General features: G+C 38.2%; 1 protein-coding gene across 5 annotated transcripts in view; it reads left to right on the forward strand.

Moving 5' to 3' along the window:
• Positions 1 to 17,755, forward strand: part of sns (sticks and stones) — a 245,775-nt gene that overhangs the window by 170,201 nt on the left and 57,819 nt on the right. For all 5 annotated transcript variants that reach the window (XM_067347779.1, XM_012371016.2, XM_012371017.2 and 2 more), the window contains exons 2-3: positions 10,141 to 10,287; positions 11,998 to 12,171. In XM_067347779.1, coding sequence (XP_067203880.1) covers positions 10,141 to 10,287; positions 11,998 to 12,171 — 321 coding nt within the window. The remainder of the gene's footprint in view (positions 1 to 10,140; positions 10,288 to 11,997; positions 12,172 to 17,755) is intronic.

A 17,755-nucleotide genomic window follows, 5' to 3' on the forward strand; every position in this document is an offset into this window, starting at 1 on the left:
AAATGTCGGAATGATAATTTTGGAGTAAAAATTTGATGTTATTTAAAGATATGTTACACTTTTACATGTTGGAATGGAAAGAAGATAAATAATAGTACTCGAGACAAGTGCAGTAAAGTTCGTTTGCATATTACAGAGTAGATATGACAGTGTGCTACAGTGAAAAGTATAAAAATATGAAAAATGTTTTTGGCACTTGCATAGTTTTGCATTTAACGACCTCAATCCCATGTGGCGTTACTCTCCTAAAAAATATGATGTACATCTGACAGAATTAAAAATTCTAGAGATAACTTCTGGCGTAATGCCGATGATAAAAAAACAATTTGGCGAGAATACTTTTAAAAAAATTTGTGATTAAAATGTAATAAAATTAGTCCATAATTATATTATCGACAATAATGCGAATTTCAATATTCCAGTTATTAATAAGTGCTATTTCTGCGCGCGATATTTGTATCACATGAAAGAACTTTTCATATTTTCGCACGACATCACTCGTTAAAGAGACTGATGCTGTAATTAAAATCATAAAGTTGGTATTACGTTGTAGTCACCAGTTGAATGCAGACACTTCATAGAACGCAGTTAAACAACACACGATGGCATATAGTCGCTCGTACGAGTTGTTTGGCGTTATAGCTGTCATGTTAATTGCATTTTAAACATGCATACACAATTACATTTTTATTATTCGCCTAATTAATTTGAGAGCGGAACACACGCCTTAAACAACTATAATCAAGAGCACGATAATTAAGAAGTATCGCGCATCTTAGCCTCTTCGTAGCTTCTTAAATGATAAACAATGTAAAAAAAGCAACTAAGATAAGCCATCTCAGAAACGTCGAAAATTAAAGTAAATTCGCTATCAAAAAATTTTCCCTTGTCACATCAAAACACGAAACAATCCCACGATCTATGTAACGTGCGCGCACCCATGCGTGCCGGCCTGTGAGAAGAATCGCAATTAAGAACGTTGAAATAACCTGCCTGCCTGCTGGTCAGAATGGAGATCGCCAGGCGCGAAAGGAAGCGCGTTGCGGTAAGAGACGACGGCGAAGAAGAAGGTTTACATCCGGCCGTGCCAGCGGCGGCCCCCCTCGCAAAAGGGCGTCTCCTTCTTGGCGCCTTCGGCGCGCATAAACACAAAACAGAAACGAAAGTTCGAAACGCCGATTGACCGCAATAACAGTTTATTCATTTACTGCGTGACGAGCCCCGACAATGCTGGAGAGAAGTCCACGAGTAACGAAGCAGAGCTAGAATATTTATTCTCTCATACTTCGAAGTTCGCGGAAAACTTTTACGAGACTCGCGACGTACTTTTCCTGGTAGAAAATTTGGTTAGAACGCCATCTCTCTTTGCCACAACTTTTTCATTCGTAACATTAAATTTCTTGACAAGCGAACCTTAAATTACGTCAGACTAAACTACACTTAAGACTTGAAGTACAAAGTCGTAATCTGTTTACGTTCTTGGAGCTTAATTGCGATATATTCGATATCAAGCGCGAGGAAGATATTACTCGGGAAAGTGGAGTTGCAGGAAATTCTCGTTAAGAGATTACATTTTGGCGTTCCCGCCGGCTCTGATGGCCACTCTATACCGTACACGGGCACCTATCATAAATCATAATTTCTCATCGGATCAGACTGCACCGGTGCTTTATAACCGCATTGAGCGAAAGCCTTCGACCATGAAGAGTCGCACGATCCCAGTCGACCGTGACTTATAGATGCCCGGTGTATAAGCCCCAAAGCAAACATCTATTCGACGAAAATCTAATATCTAATTTATACGTAGTAACACGTTTCACCTGTAAGCTGCCATACATCTTGTGTCAATATAGCTTTACTGCTCGTAGAATACGTCTCAATAGATTGCTCAGTAAATTTTTACAGTTTTTTCAATTTGAGAGTGGTTTCTTTGGAAAATAATACTCGATATAACTCGTAAATATCTATTTTGCGATATTAAAGTTTACTGTCGGTTGCAAGATTTATTAATAATTAACACATTGTTAAAAATATCTTGGAGATGAGCGAGATGAATCAAGCTTTCTTGTGTATCTCGGCTTCGTCCATTCTAGTCATTATCGCATTCGCAGCTGGCGTATTCGCGGGGCCTTCAATTACCGCAACGTGATTGCATAGTGGTGCGACTAATTACGCAAATCGACAGTCTGGAGCTCGCAAGGAGCTCCCCTTTGCTCGATATGAAATAAGACACGTTTCTTTGATAATATCGAACGACGTCGAGCGGAGGCTGCTCATTGAAATTCTGCGGAGAGATACAGTTCGATGTACACTATCTCCTCTCCGGTTCGCTGCGTGTCCCGATGATAGATGGAACAAACGAGCTCGCTATTACATTTTGACGGACATTGATCTCGGTATTTCTAACTTTAAGATAGAATTATTCAACTCAACGTGCTGGAATTTGTGTATTAATATTTGCGCGAAATTTATTCCTACTGTTAATCCAATTTTGTCATCTAATTTTTGTCAAATAATTTAACGAGATATTAAAATTCCAGGATCGCGCGGAATCTCGAACGAACATACACAATTTCTCTCGACAAACATCTCCCGTTAGTTAATAGCGATCGTGTTAATAGCGTAAATACAAACAATTCTAGATTGTTTGCAACAATGATACATAAACTATAAAGAACTGCGGAAGAATATCACTTTAAAATGCGACTTTCATCCAGCTTTTGTTACATTTCACGCATGCTCTGCGGTAAAATATGACAGTACAGGGTGATTATAAGTTAACGAGGGACCACTTTCGAGGGTTTGTTTTGAAAACAATTATAACGCCGATTTTGATATACAGACCGCGAGCAGGGACGCGATGGCGGTCAATTACCGCATACCGGTCAATTATTGTATCGGTTACCCTATCTATACCCGCATTGTCTGCTCCGCGTCACAATGTACGCTCTCTAATTTAAAATAACGAGACAGTGATATGCAGCGCGTGTTTCCGCGATGTTACCTGATGCTTTTCGATATACATATCTGGTTGATGACGACTCGACCTCGAGATCACAAAGATATTTTTTTTTTTTTTTTTTTTTTTTAAAGAAAAGCAAGCGAATCTCGAAAGTAATATCGTGCTTTATTTGATTTTTTTAAGATCGACTTACATATTCACAAACATCATTATTTTGCATTATAGCATTATTATTTCGTAATGGAAATAATAATTATTATTAAATCTAACAAGAATACGTTATAGTTTCTCGATACGAACGTCTAATTCACGAGCAGAGATATTTTACAACGTGTGCAGCGTGAATAATGAACTTATGATTTTTTGACTTAATGCACAATTTAAGATTATTTTAAAAATGCACGGAAAAGGGACTTTTATACAATCGACACCACATGGTTTGCGTGTTAAGACTGACCTATATTCGCAAACACGACTTATATTAAAAATTATTTCTCATTATTCCATTATATCATTTCGTAACCATTATTAACCATTTGCGCCGGAATAACGCGCTATGCATGTCATTTGTTATCTGTCCCAATCTGTCCCTGGCAACAACGTGTCATATGCATGATGCGTCTATTAGCTATTATATTTATCTTAAATAGCGTGATTATATGCATTCAATGAACACACTGTGTAAAATCGTAAATAATTTCGAGAATTAACTCGCTGCGAATTTCTTTGGATGAGTCGACTCCGCGCGCCCGCTAGTCAGTTGTCAGCGCGATTGGTTAATAATTAGTAAATTTTACAAAATATATTTCATAACTTTCGATTTATATATGCGTAATATTTATAAATTATGCTGTACGAATAAAACCAATTGCCAAATTAACTAAAAAACAACGATAAAATAATTTTGTACCAATTTTAAATTTGCAAAAATATTAAAGCGATAAAATCAGTAGTCAAAAACACGCACAAGCTATATTCGAAAAAAGGGATATTTTTCGATTTGCCGGCGTGTTTGACTGAAAACAGCGAGTATCAGAAAGCCGAGTTATCCAATCGTTTTTATATCGGCGCAATCTGGCTGAAAACTGCAGTGCAAATTTCTGGCATAATATACGCGTTACGCTCTTTTCGTTGCGAATTATTCCGCGGCTTATTCAATGACTTATTCTCAGGTCGTTTCGTACTTGAAGTCGAGGTCAGAACCTTGAGACTTCTGATCATTTCTCACGAGTCTCTCTCGCGTCACGCTCTTTCCGCGCCTTTTCGAAAAAAGCCGATATATTGCGCGACGAAGTGAACGACAGTGAACCGGAAGCGTGGCGGGGCACCGTCTTTTAGGAAACTCATATGCCCTCTCGTTTGAGAGAGCGAGACACATCGACACTCTCGGGTCCCTTTGTGCCGCTTAAACGAACATTCTCATTTCGTATAATGCGCCGCGACCGAAGTGAATGAAATCACCGGCGAGGGACGATATCTGTGTGGTGCGAAACGACAAAAAGGACGAGACTCGGTTCTTTTATTCGCCTCCTCGCGAGACCGCTTTCCCGTTTCGACCGAGGGCGAATTTACACGCTTCGATTGCGAACGATTACGTCGGAATTATCAATGAATGCACCGGCTCGAGAACGAGTTTTTGCGTCCACTTCCGTTGTCGAAAGTGTTATTACGCAGCGTACTCTCGCACGGCTGCGATGCGCTCTTGTGATTTCTTAATTTTCGCGAGACTATCGCCCATCTTTCTCGGCTCGGATTCGGCCTCGGATTTTCACGACAAATCACCAAAAGCGTAAATTCGCCTTAATAGTGAGACTTAAGGTGGACACAAAAGCCGGGAAGAAACGGCGCGGATTGAATTAGATGTCGTCGCAATGCTGGAAATTGCATTTTCGAGCGCGAGGAAGAGGCGGAAGATCGTCTTTTCCCTTCAGAATAGAAAAGGAAGAAGAGGAGAGAGTCGAGAGAGATTCTGCATCCTCATCCCCTTCCCTGCTCCTCCTAGTCATTATGCCACCTTTTCATTGCGGGCGACGACAGCCGCCCGATCGGGACAAGAAAACGAGAAATGTGGAATTTGTTGCGCCTGCGAACTTAACGACGTTAATATTTGGCTGGCGACGGCGAAAGTACATAGAACAGCGAGGGTATTTTCAGCTAACGACGATCTCAAAGCTGAATGCCTCTACTAGGGGGACGCAATCGTTACGAACAAATTTGCGTTCACACAATCGAGTATCTAGGATGCCGTTTCTTTTTTGTTTTTTTTTTTTTTTTTTTTTTTTTTGCACCATCGAGACTTTTTCGGTATTGCATAAATTATTCCTTCGAGAATGAATAACAAGAAGGAGGTCGCAACACAAAATTCAAAAAAAAGCTATCTAAATTCTTGGTTAAATGCTTGGGTATTCGTTTCAATTTTTTTCTCTTTTTATCTTCGAATTGCCAAGCTTCCAAGTCATAAAATTAATAAATTAAAGCGGATATAAAACGGGCTGATCGAGCGATGAATAGAGCTTAAGAACTACGCCGGTTCTACCTCTTCGCCGAGAGCCAGGAAGAGAGACGGCGAGGTGATTTTATCGAAAATTCCGTGAGCCGGATCCACGCTTGAAATTCTAATGGCCGAGCGCGGGAAGGAAGTAAGATCTACATAGAATTGCCCGTAATACGGTGGAAAGGTAAATATGTACGGTTCGCGCAGACGAAAGCCACCGTCGGCGACGTTACAGCACGGATAAAAAGCGCGCTCAATAATTGATCGGCGGCGCGCGGCGATTAATCGCGGAATTTATGCGGACGTCGGTGACGGTTGTGTACCTACCGGGTGAACACTTTCCAGCGGCTGAAATAAGAATGAGAGAGAGAAAGAGAGATAGAGAGCGATTTAATCCGAGTCCCAGTTGCTGAAATAAACAAACCAGGAGAGTCTAAAGCCTCCGTATATACAGGATGTCCTGGATTCCGCTGCGCATTTCCCTTCGTCTGCAGATTCCGTCCGCCAATTTGGAGTCGACTTTTTCTTTACTGGGAATTTTCTTTGAGTCCGCATTTCCTAGCGAATTTTCTATTATGTCGTCTTGTATCTTTCTCTCTCTAACTGACATCAATTTCAAATTACGTCAAATAACGTTCGTTTGACATTAGATAAAGAGTAATATTTTGTTATCAAAGTTGCGCTTGTCCCGAAAAGAATTTTTATCCGCTTTCAATCTCTTATAATCTCTTATAATTCGAAAATTATTGAATCGCCGGCTACACATCTTTCTTATCGAAATAAATTTATTGCAAACTGATCCAAAACACGGAGGAAAAGTCCATCGTGTGGAGAAGCGCTTATTAAAGCGCGGTTGTGCGTGAAACTGCATCATAGCGAGAAAAAGTTACGAGGCCAATAATCGTATAATTCATACGGTGAATTTGCGCGTCCTCTGCTGTTCTCTCTCCTTCTTTATCTCATCCGAAACGTTTATTTTTCTTTAGGCCGATTATGCATGTTTCCCGTTTCGCGTCAATTAAGAATTCGCTGAAAGCTTTAGCACGTTAAGGTAAATTTTGCTTAAGCAATCGCCCGATTCTTTGTGTTACACATACACGTTACGTTTACTCTGTGTATTTATGGAGGCATGTTTACTGCGCTGACAATTATTTATCGCCTTACCGTCTGTAAAAGCCGGTTTTCTATGTATTCGCGTGGATATAAAATAGTTACAATACTGCGACATTTTCAATGATTTGTGTTTTATCAGCATCGTAAAATAGATTTATCGTTATTTATAGTTAGATTTCGTGTCAAGAACTCGAGAAGGATTTAAAAATACTCGAAAACATGATTTTGCGGAATAAAAAAAATTTTAATTTCTTTTCGATGAATTTTATTACACACTCGTTTCTATGTGGCGGCTTTAATAAAAGACTCATAAATTTAATTAAAAGGGCTTGATTTGATATACCAATTGAAAGAAATTATCTTGGACATCATAAACAAACAAGCACCTATAATTAAAAGTATTATTTTATTATCAAATAAAGAGTTACGCAGATAGCTATTAACTTCAAATGAATTTCCATTTGAACGGAACGTTTATCCCGCAGGTAGAGATAAGCTAATTTTTTTTTTTTTTTTTTTCATTTATCCAACCTCTTTGTCTAAATGAAATTTTTATTCGGATAATGCCGCGACCCACGATGTGGACTCAATTATAAACTTTATTTTCGTATCTCTCGTTACCCGTCTATTTTCGAACTCTCGCTCGCCGACCGCGGCCGGTCAACGTCGTTTTAATCCGTTCTCCACAATCGCGCCCAATCATCGAATCCCTTTGGACGAATCGAAGCGTCGACCAGTTGGTCTGTGCTACAAAATTAAACGACGCCCGTCGAATCGCGTTTAGACCTCGGCCGGCGGCGCTCACCTATATTTTATTGACGTTGCATTTGGACGGCGAGATTGCGTAAATTCGGTCGGGCCAGGCGACCGCTCAAAACCCAATTTACACGGTTCACTCTGGACGATCATCCTGGATGAATCATTCCAAGTGCGTGTGCGTATTGCACGGACGAGTTTTCGCTTAGGCGCGTCGTCGCAAATCCACTACCAAATGCAATCCGTTTCGCAGAAATTAATGGCTTTTTGAAAAATACAAGCATAAGAGGCGACAGGGATCCAGGTTCCCATTAACTATAATACCAGTTTTCGCGATAACATAATTAAATCGCTCGCTTCGATAACGCCACGGGTTCCAAATAATTTAATCAGCTTTGTAGCAATCACCAAAATTATATCTAAAAACAAAAAATAAAATTCACAATTGCAGAATTGTAACAAATTTGTATATTATGCAACGCATAAGAACAGATTGTTAGTTTAATTAACACACTTGTTTTGACGAAAGAATTTACTATGCAGTATGTTATCAGTATTTAAATTTTCATATTTTATTTTATGAAGCATGAAATTTAATTTACATCGTAGCTATTAAAACGCACTGTTGATTCAATATTAAAATACGTTATCAAATAAAAATCCATAGCAGCACAGCAATGTTGTATTTTATTTAACTTGCATTTTACGATAAAAAACAAACTGACCAAGGAAAGTTAATATTTTTACGTTTCAATGCAATTAGTAGCGCTAATTCATGATCTGTGCCATTTCCAAATTAACGCGCATTCATGAGAGTGTATATCGTTACAATGATGGATGAGAGACACGTGTCCTTTTCAAACAGAACATGAGTAGAGAGAGAGAGGGGAGGGGGGAGAGAGAGAGAGAGTTGAGATATTGAAAACCATTGTTGATCCAATTTGACCAAAAAACGTGAGCTATGCCCTTTCCAATATAAACGGTTCAATTGTAAATCACTTTACATAGCCTATACGAATCTTTTCATTTTTGCTGCAATATATATATCGATTTTTCTATATGGAAAAATTGTTAAAAACTGCGTGTGTCAAGTTCTACATATCAAAATTTTATATAAAATTTTTTTAAACTCACCGGAAGAGAAAGAGAGAGAGGCAGAGAGAAAGGAGCCAAATTGCGATTGAGAGACGAAGTCGCAATTCGTGTTTTATTCAGGGATTCGTCGTGCATCGCAAATTATAATTTCTAGTGTTACTTACACAATGGGCGTAATTGCATAATTGATGCAAATTGTCGATAAGGGCGAATCGTGTGAATCCGCTTCTAACGCAACGGCATCCAACAAAGGGGGATATTCACGGTAACGCTGTATAACGCAGACCGATCTCGTGCGTGCGGTACCGTGATGTGGTACAGACGTGGAATACCACGCGCTACAGAGATTATCGATCATATCGAAACCAAACCGTCCGATTACCTTGATTCTTCCAGCAGCGGTATCGGAGAGTTTAGCGGTTGCGTGATCGCCGACATTATCGGCATAATTATTGTTCTCTCTCTCTCTCTCTCTCTTTCTCTCTCTTTCTCTCTCTCTCTCTCTCTCTCTCTCTCCCCCTTCCTTTCTCTCCCTTCCTCTCTCCACCTTTCTATATTCTTGCTCCGCTCAAAAAGATCAGCGAGCAGAATTGAAAGAATGGGAAAAGCGAGAGTAAAAAGAAAAGGGAACGGAGGAAAACCAGAGGGCGAAAAGAACGGAGACCGAAACGGATAAATAAAGAACTATCGGAAAAAATCGAGAGCGAAAGTAATACAAAGAGCGCGTTAAGAAAGTGCTTGCGAGTCGCGATTATAACTTCACTTCGCCCGTGAAAAGTGAGAAATCATACAAGCTGACGAGTGCGTTCGATTCTCCTGATATCGAGCCAATCGAGTCGACGTAACGTAGTTTAACGTAGTTTCTTGGTATATAAAATCTTTTGATTTACATTATTATCAGCGTACTAAAAACAGCCAGACGATACGCTATTAAAGTTAATTAACCAAAACGATCGACGTAACTGTACGTGAATCCGCAAATTACGAGCGAATCGGAAGTCAATGTGCCGTCACGCAATAAATGCTGGATAGCCACGCGGTTAATGGCCACATAGTTATCAGTCCTGCAGTCTATGAGTTCTTGATTGAGCTCGTTTTTACGCGTGTACCGCCATTAATTGGCTGTGTGTTTCTCATTTTTATTTTGTAAGAAATGATAATTTCAGACGCCCGACAGACAGACGCCCGATGTTTTTTTACATACCGTTATCTTTTAATCCTGCTTAATGGCAAATCGAAATTTCAATGATGTTATTTTTACATTATTTTATTTCTTACGTTATAATAAACAGTAATAAAATATTAACAATAAAATAACAATAACGGACATTCACTATAAATTCAAATTGATAAGCTAAAAATTTATTTTGTTTTTTATATTCTTGAAACTTAAATTTATTACATTTTTATATTATTTGCATTTTTTAGCGTTAAAGAAATTGTTACTTTCGAAGTATCCATTTGAATAAAATCGATCTTTGACTTGTAACACTTTTGAATCCGGATATATTTTATAAATCTCACGTAGACAATTTCTGCGAATATCTTAACGTATAGACATAACATTGTAATCTATGGCACACATCATCCTACTTTACTTCATCCTATCGCGCGAGTATAAAACGTTCGCAAGCACCATTGCGCAGGAACACGTGAGCTTTATCGTTCTTCCGAGAGACGCCGCTTTGGAACCGAAATCACTTTTATCTTTCTGTTACAGGCGAGGCCGTACAACAACATTTCCGGATTAGGCCGAGCAACAGTTCCGTGCTTGAGGGCGGCGAAGTGGTAATTCCTTGCGAGGTTACAAACCGAGTCGGTGCCGTCCAATGGGTCAAAGACGGATTTGCTTATGTTATACAGCCGAGTAAGTTCAATATTAAATATTTAATATTAAAGTACAAACTATATCGCAATTTCTTTTGTTAAATATACTTTGTTGAAAAATCCACAAACTTGCATTAATGTCTCCAAAAAATATTGAGCCGTTGAATAATTTTTTAATTATAAGGTTTTTTGAAAATGAACAAAATTTTCAATTTTTAATGGATAAAATGCTTGCAAATTATATACATACATTTTTTCCAAAATATTTATTATTTTTTAATTCAATAGAATTTTAAATCAAGACTTATATGAGGAATATGGAAATTAAAAAATTATAAAAATAAGCAGTACCTACATTTAAGAAAATTTTAACTTTAAGCTTTAAAATTAAAGTTTTATTACGTAGAATATATTTGCGATATATTGCATACATCTTACAGTTTTAATTTAATTACTGTTAAAATGTCAAATTTAAAGTTAAATATAAAATATATTACATCATTGCAGGTGTGCGTTGCGCGTAATTAAGTTAGAAGTTACATTTAGTTTGATATTTGCCTTCACGAAATAGAAATTACTTCTTTTACCATCTTTATTACATTTCAATCATTTCACTTGAAAAAAAAAAAGATAAAAATTATAGATATAGCAAAAATAAAAAAAAACAAACGGAGAAAATATACATTTGTTATCATAAGAACCAAATGTGTATGTTGCATGCATGTCAAATTTGGTAAAGACTGGTAATTCGGTATTTGTGCAATTAACGCCTCGGAAAAACCAACCACTCAGGTCTAAATCCACCAATCCACCAATTAAAGCGCGCGTACAACAAAAGCTACTTGTATTTTCAATAGAAAATTGTGTTTTCATTGCACCCGGAATCGGTTTACACGGGAATTTTCGAAAATAGTACATTAACAGTACTAATCAAGAACTACCTGTGCTTTGTTTTCTATTTAATTCAGGGATTTACATCACATAATGACTGTATAATGTTACGTGCAATTGCATATCTACGCGAATGTTTAATAACATATTTTAAACTTAAAATTTGATATTTTATAACTATTTTTTTGGAATAGATGTGAATTTTTTTCTTTAAAAGATATTGTTATAAAATTTATTTATCAATTTTCCCTAAAAAGAAAAAATTAATGTAGCATTTTATTCTAAAAATGCTAATCTCAAATAAACTAAATTTTAATATTTCTATTTAGAAACAAAACATTTTCTTCAGTAAATTGTCGATTAATAGACAATTAGAATAAAAAACGTTCGTAATTTAAGTAATTTCTGTGCACGTCAGGAAAAGTTTAACATCGATAACGCTAAGATACCGAAAGTTTTGAAATTTACTAGTTTTCCTTTTCCAGATACTTTGCGTATATAAAACAACTTTTACGATCTTACTTAAAGAACGTAGTAGCGATGTGGATTTATTATTTAAGTCTGGCTATAAAAAGGAGGCCAAGAGCGAATAGACTATCGGCGGCGAGCGGTTAATTACTCAGCGATCTCATCGACTTCCGGCTATCGTAATCGCATCGTTATGCCGAGAGTGCTCGCATACCGACCGAATACGCGCGTAATAAACGGAGTTAAAATTAAAGCCGAGATATTAGTTGCGTATCCGCTCATAAATTACGATGCTGTTTAGCGGCGGGGCGAAAAATGTTAACCGGCCGATTCCATCAACCGATCGTTACACGTGAGAGCCTGACGCAAATGATTCCGATTGATATTACAGACGGCGACATCGTGGGCCATCCCAGACTAAAGATGATCGGCGATCAAAACGCCGGTATTTACAACTTGAGGATCACCGACGCGTCTCTCACCGACGACGGCGAATACGAGTGTCAAGTCGGGCGGTATCTGCGAATCAAGCCGATTCGCGCCAGCGCTCATTTGATCGTCACTTGTGAGTAGAAACATGACAATGCATGATTGAAAAGTTTAACCCTTTTGTCGCAAATATTGTGGAAATCCTTCTAAATATTTGTACTGCAAAAATAATTTTCAATATTTTATGTAGTATGAAAAACACATTTATTTCAAAGTAACGTTTTATTAAAATTTACCATTGTAAAGAATTTATAACAAATAATAACTCTTGAAATATATATTTATATAAATATTTGTTTTTCGGCCATTTGAATCAAAAGTATGAAAAAATATATTAATTTTTGTTTTAAATGAAACTACTACAATCAATTCAAAAAGGATAAATTGTTTTATTTTAACTGTAATTTTAATCTATTAATACGTTAGATTGCTGTAGACGCTATGGCGAGTAATTTTATGGTTTAACGTTAATAATTGCCTTTATATTTCAATTTCTTTGAACTCCTTTTTGTGCGAAAATATTTCTAACAAAAACATCGAATATGTCGATTGAAAAATCTCAACGAAATCACTAACTTCGGAAAATGGATGAAGTCGACCGTAAAACGAACATCGTATGTTAATTGAAACTTTCCGAACGTAACAGCGACATTTTCCCGACTATCGAGAGGAATTCCAGTTGCAAGACACAAAAATACTTGCCCAACTGCTTAGGAATAATCACAGTGAAATCGTTCCGACGATAATCTCGCGCGGGACGCAGTCGTTAAAATGCAAAGCGTGTCGTAACTCGAATTACAAACTCGCGATCTCGAAACCGCGCTTAAAGTTAATTTACGCGTTCGTATGGGCGTTTCGTTACGCCGCGAAAGAGCGACTTTCGGGGTTTCGCGAGAGAACGGTTTATGCGCTATACGGCAGGCCGACAATGACATTCGCCGGCCCGACTGGTGCCGGTGCCAACACATTTCCGCACCATCGACGACGACGTGTTTCCTTCTCTCTCACTCTCACTCTGTCTCTCACTCTCATCTGTAAATTATGCAGAAGTTATTAAACGCGACAATATGCACTCGCCAAGCTCGCGCGCAAACTAGTTCGCGAAGCGGAACGAAGCTAGTTTTCGCACACGCGCAACCTTTCCGGCGCGACGGCGGAGAGCCGAAGCGACGTGCTTGCTTTTGAGGAACGACGGTTTAATGCCGGGAGTTGGCGGGATCGCGACCTCTCGTCGGGACCATTCATTGACCGCGCCATTCTTCTTTCTCTCCGTGCTGCTTTCTCACATTCGGAGCGGCGCACCGACACCGCACTCGATTCGCACACCCGCGGTAGTATGTCGCGTTCTCTGTTACGATCGGAATGCAGCAGTGCGTTCGCGAATACATCGCAGAGCTAATTCCGAGACTGCTTCCGGTTTGTCGACGGCTCCGATGACAAACGTTTGTTTGAAAACGGATTTTTCTTTCACGTTTTGCGAGAAACGGGAATGCTCGCGAATTCACCTTTTGACCCGCGTTGACCGACTTGCAGCACTTTTCTCAGAATTCACACAATTCGCACCAAAATCCACTTTTTTCCGCTTACCTCAGAGAAATTCAATTGGCAATCGGCTGTGTTACAGTTATCGCTGCGAAGTTTACACGATATTTTTCATTATCGTTAATCAGTTTAAAAGAATACACACGAATTTTCGAGTTATACAGAATCACCGTGTACAAACTGTAACTAATTTTAATTTTCTGTAGATTTCAGCAGTGTATAAATTATACATTATAGAATTACCATAACGAGAAACTCGCCGGGTCAATATGACTTATCTGCTTAATGCCTCGGTGATTTTGCGAGCAAGCCGTAGAGCTTCGCGGGACCTACTTCTCGATACATAGCTTATTAAAAAGAAAAGAATAATGCATTTTATTAATCTCATAACTGTACATTCCACTCTTTCTCGATCTAAATGTTCCGCGGTGACTCTCGCAGTTTTATAATATTGGTAAAAATTCCTTCGCATAATAATGTTCACGCATCAAAAATGATATTACACGCAAATAATGTTGCACGGTAATGATAATACTAATGCTAATAGTTATTAATAACCAGACTATTAATTAAACCTAATTAAAAAAATTTTCCCCTGCTCTAATGCGGATAATAAACTTGTAACTTGGAATATTTTTTATCCGAGCTCGCAGACCACGTATTATATAAGCGAGCATGGCTGGAATGATATTAGCCATGATGTGCAAACTCTCCGTTCTCGAGAGGGCGAGTCGGAGGGTACGCGCGGGTTTTGCACCTGCGCCAGGCTTTTAATAAAACGGGCACTGCGGGTGCGGGAGCGCATTACTAAGTCGTCATATCCGTCAAATCAATCTTCCCTGTTGCACACGTTCGCGTTCATTACGCTCGTGTATACACAGTGACGCTGAAAATACGCGGCGCGGACACCACCGACGATAATCCGGCTACGGAGTCAAATGGATCATCGGTGAAAATCGCACGCGCGCGCGCGCGCTCGCTCGCTCGAATCCCGATCGTTAACGAGCGACATCGAGCCGGTAAATCTCACGCCCGAGCGCGCGTCTATTTTGCAAACGCATAGGGGTATGCGTTTTTCGCTCGTGTGTCTCACATGTACACGCGCGCACAAGCGCGATCCGCGTCATTAATTACGCGCGTAACGGTATTTTCCCGATCCCGCACCGGTAAACGGATATAATTGTATTTCGCTTTACTCTCTACCGATACCCGTGTCGTCGTCATATTTCCTCTGCCTTAATAATTCAAATCGATTTTCCGCTTATCCCTCCCCCCCCCCTCCACCCCTCCCGTCCAACCCGATCGCCATTATCGCCAAATAGCGAAGTTATCCTGTCACGGACAGACTTACAGGCATCGAGCGTAACAAGTTCGCGAAAATAATTACTAGAGAAAAGGTCTTTAACCTTTCGTCGTTTATACGTTCACGAAAATAAAATGTATTTATCGGACAAAGCGATGGTTGATAATGCCGTCAATCAAGGTCAATGCATTGATCGACATGCACGTTTATTTATAACGCAAGCTTTATGAGAGATTGGAGTAAATTCCGTCGATGAATAGAAAAGATAACAGTATATAGATAACAGTATACAGATTAAGAAAATTAAAAGAATATACGAATTAATTGGTGTCAATTATTATCCGTCAGAAAGAAAATTTGTTGCTGAAGGATAAAGAAATGTGTATTTGATCCCATTATTTCTTAATTAAAAATTTTCTCCAAAATATGGAGCAGTATTAGGTCGTCCGAAAGGTTCATAGTGTTCTCAAAACACTACAAATTTTTCGGTTGACTTAACATGTTCAAAAGCATTCAAATAAAAATTAAAACCAAACATTCAATCTATTCAAAGCACGTTCGAAATGGCGCTGTCAGTCCGAAGACACATTTTGTTAATTGCTACGAAAGCACAACATGTTTTTCTACTTTGAAACGGCAGTATGCAAACGATGAGAGAATGAATGTCGTTCGTATGCACGCTATAACCATTTGAAGCTCGCACTTCTCGACAGCGGTGCACGTGGAAGTGTTCCCATGTACATGATTACTCTGCAAAAAGGGCTATCGGGACACGCGTAATGTGGCTACATTGTACTTGTTCTTAAACGAAACGGCGCTAAAAACACATCCGCGTGTTCTTTCAAGATGAGGCGAATTTCTCGTTTACATCTCAACGATGCGACCCGACATTCTCTACCGGTATTAACGGTACTTTTCTGTCTCTTTAATTGTTCAAAATTGCCTGCGATAGCAGCAACGATAAAAATTCACATAATGCTGCTAATCGGAAAAAAATTGAAATCGCTACAAGCAAATAAGCTTTTAACTTCTTCAAAAGTAATCTTTTTTTAACTGTAAGAAAAAGCATATGAACTAATTCTTATTTCTTTAATAAAAAAAAGTATAATTAATCAAATTTAAAATATCGTTAGAAAATATGTTTGCAAACAACATTCCGGATTTTATCTGCGTGAATAAATTTTTCAAGATCAAATTTGCATATACCTAATTTTTCCTGAGAAAATGACATAATTACATAAAATTGTCGCACGGAAGTCTTTCATATTTCACGACAGAATGAAGACGTGAGATCATCGTTCTCGCAGTTCACGGTTACGTTCAGGGTGGATATCCGATAACAGAACAGCCATTGCCGTTTCTCGACTTGTCTTGAGAAAAGGCTTCCGTATTTTTCCAGGCATTGGGCGAATTCGCGGTCTGATACGCAAAGAATGAAGAGGAGAAAGAAGGCAGGACGAGTAAAAATGTCGGAGCGCGAGGGGACATTTCTTACGATCCAACGAGTAAATGAGGGAGTTGCGGGAAAGTAGGGTAAACGAGAGTGGTATACATGTACTGGAATAAGACGCCGCTGCTTTATTAAAAATAGCGAACCAGAGGCTTCCGATGAGACGTTTAATCTTCCGACCGCGGCATTAAAAAAGCACCGTAAGCACACCGGCAGTAGTTAACTTCCCTTTCCAATGGCATCATATAATATGAAAAGTTTCTTACGATTTTACATTCTCATTGCGTTTGCTTTTTAGTAAAATAACTTCACTGCATTTTCGTTCGACCGCATTACCTTTTTCAAATCAAGATTCTATAAAATTATCATTTCAAATTATTCTCGTCTCCTACTTTTTTCTATTTCTCCTTCTTTTTATTTTATCATATTTTGCACTTATTATTGGATGTATTTATTTTTTTTTGAATACTGATTGTACGTTCTGAATTCTGTTTTTGCGCACTTTTATTTTTTTAAACTATTTTTTTACTTTACCAATCTCTGCTATTGTTTACTCTGTACTGCGATCGCATTGTTCTTATGGGATTCTGCATGGAGAAGTCTGTTTTATAATTAAAAAAATATGCCTATTAAGTTCTAACATTTACATCGAACGAAGACAGAACTGTTTCCGCAAAAGTATTTTTTATTACAGATGTATATATGTACATTTCGATTCAATGGTTCATTATAGGCTGACTGACATTTCTGCAATATGAATTACGTATTGATTAGTTAATTCGTTACCGGTAGTTAACAAGTATATATAAACGTCATTCAGCCCTTTGCGACAATACTGTTGTAAACATCGGATAATTTCAGATAATTCAAGTTATCGGTACAAAATAGATATAAGGCAGCTATTTATAAATAATTGCGCCACCAATAATGCGAATTTTCACTAAAGCAATTATCGTTACGAACACGATACAAATATTTGACACAAATGCTGATGCAACATATCTCCCGAGTAAAAAGAAATTTTGCGACTTAATATCAATATTCTGTTTTTAATTTGGACAACATCGACATTTACATTTCGGATCATTCTTTTCTAAATAATATGCAGATACGATTGCAATGTCACCTACAACTTCAAAAATTGGGACGAAATATTATAAGAAAAAAAATTTTTACGTACGTCGGCGCCAAACATTTTTTATATTTATGTCTATTGTTTATCTAAGAAATGCCTAATAATGTTTTCTTCATCTTTCTTTTCGTATCTTTGTAAGTGTTTTTTCAAGAAGGATTGGTTTCCTCGTCATGACCAGGGCGATGGGAAAGATAGAAATCGAATCTTATAAATTATTCGTCCGTGGAAAC

The sequence above is a fragment of the Linepithema humile genome, chromosome 1 (assembly GCF_040581485.1).
Source record: "Linepithema humile isolate Giens D197 chromosome 1, Lhum_UNIL_v1.0, whole genome shotgun sequence".
In the NCBI taxonomy this organism is placed as follows: Eukaryota; Metazoa; Arthropoda; class Insecta; order Hymenoptera; family Formicidae; genus Linepithema; species Linepithema humile.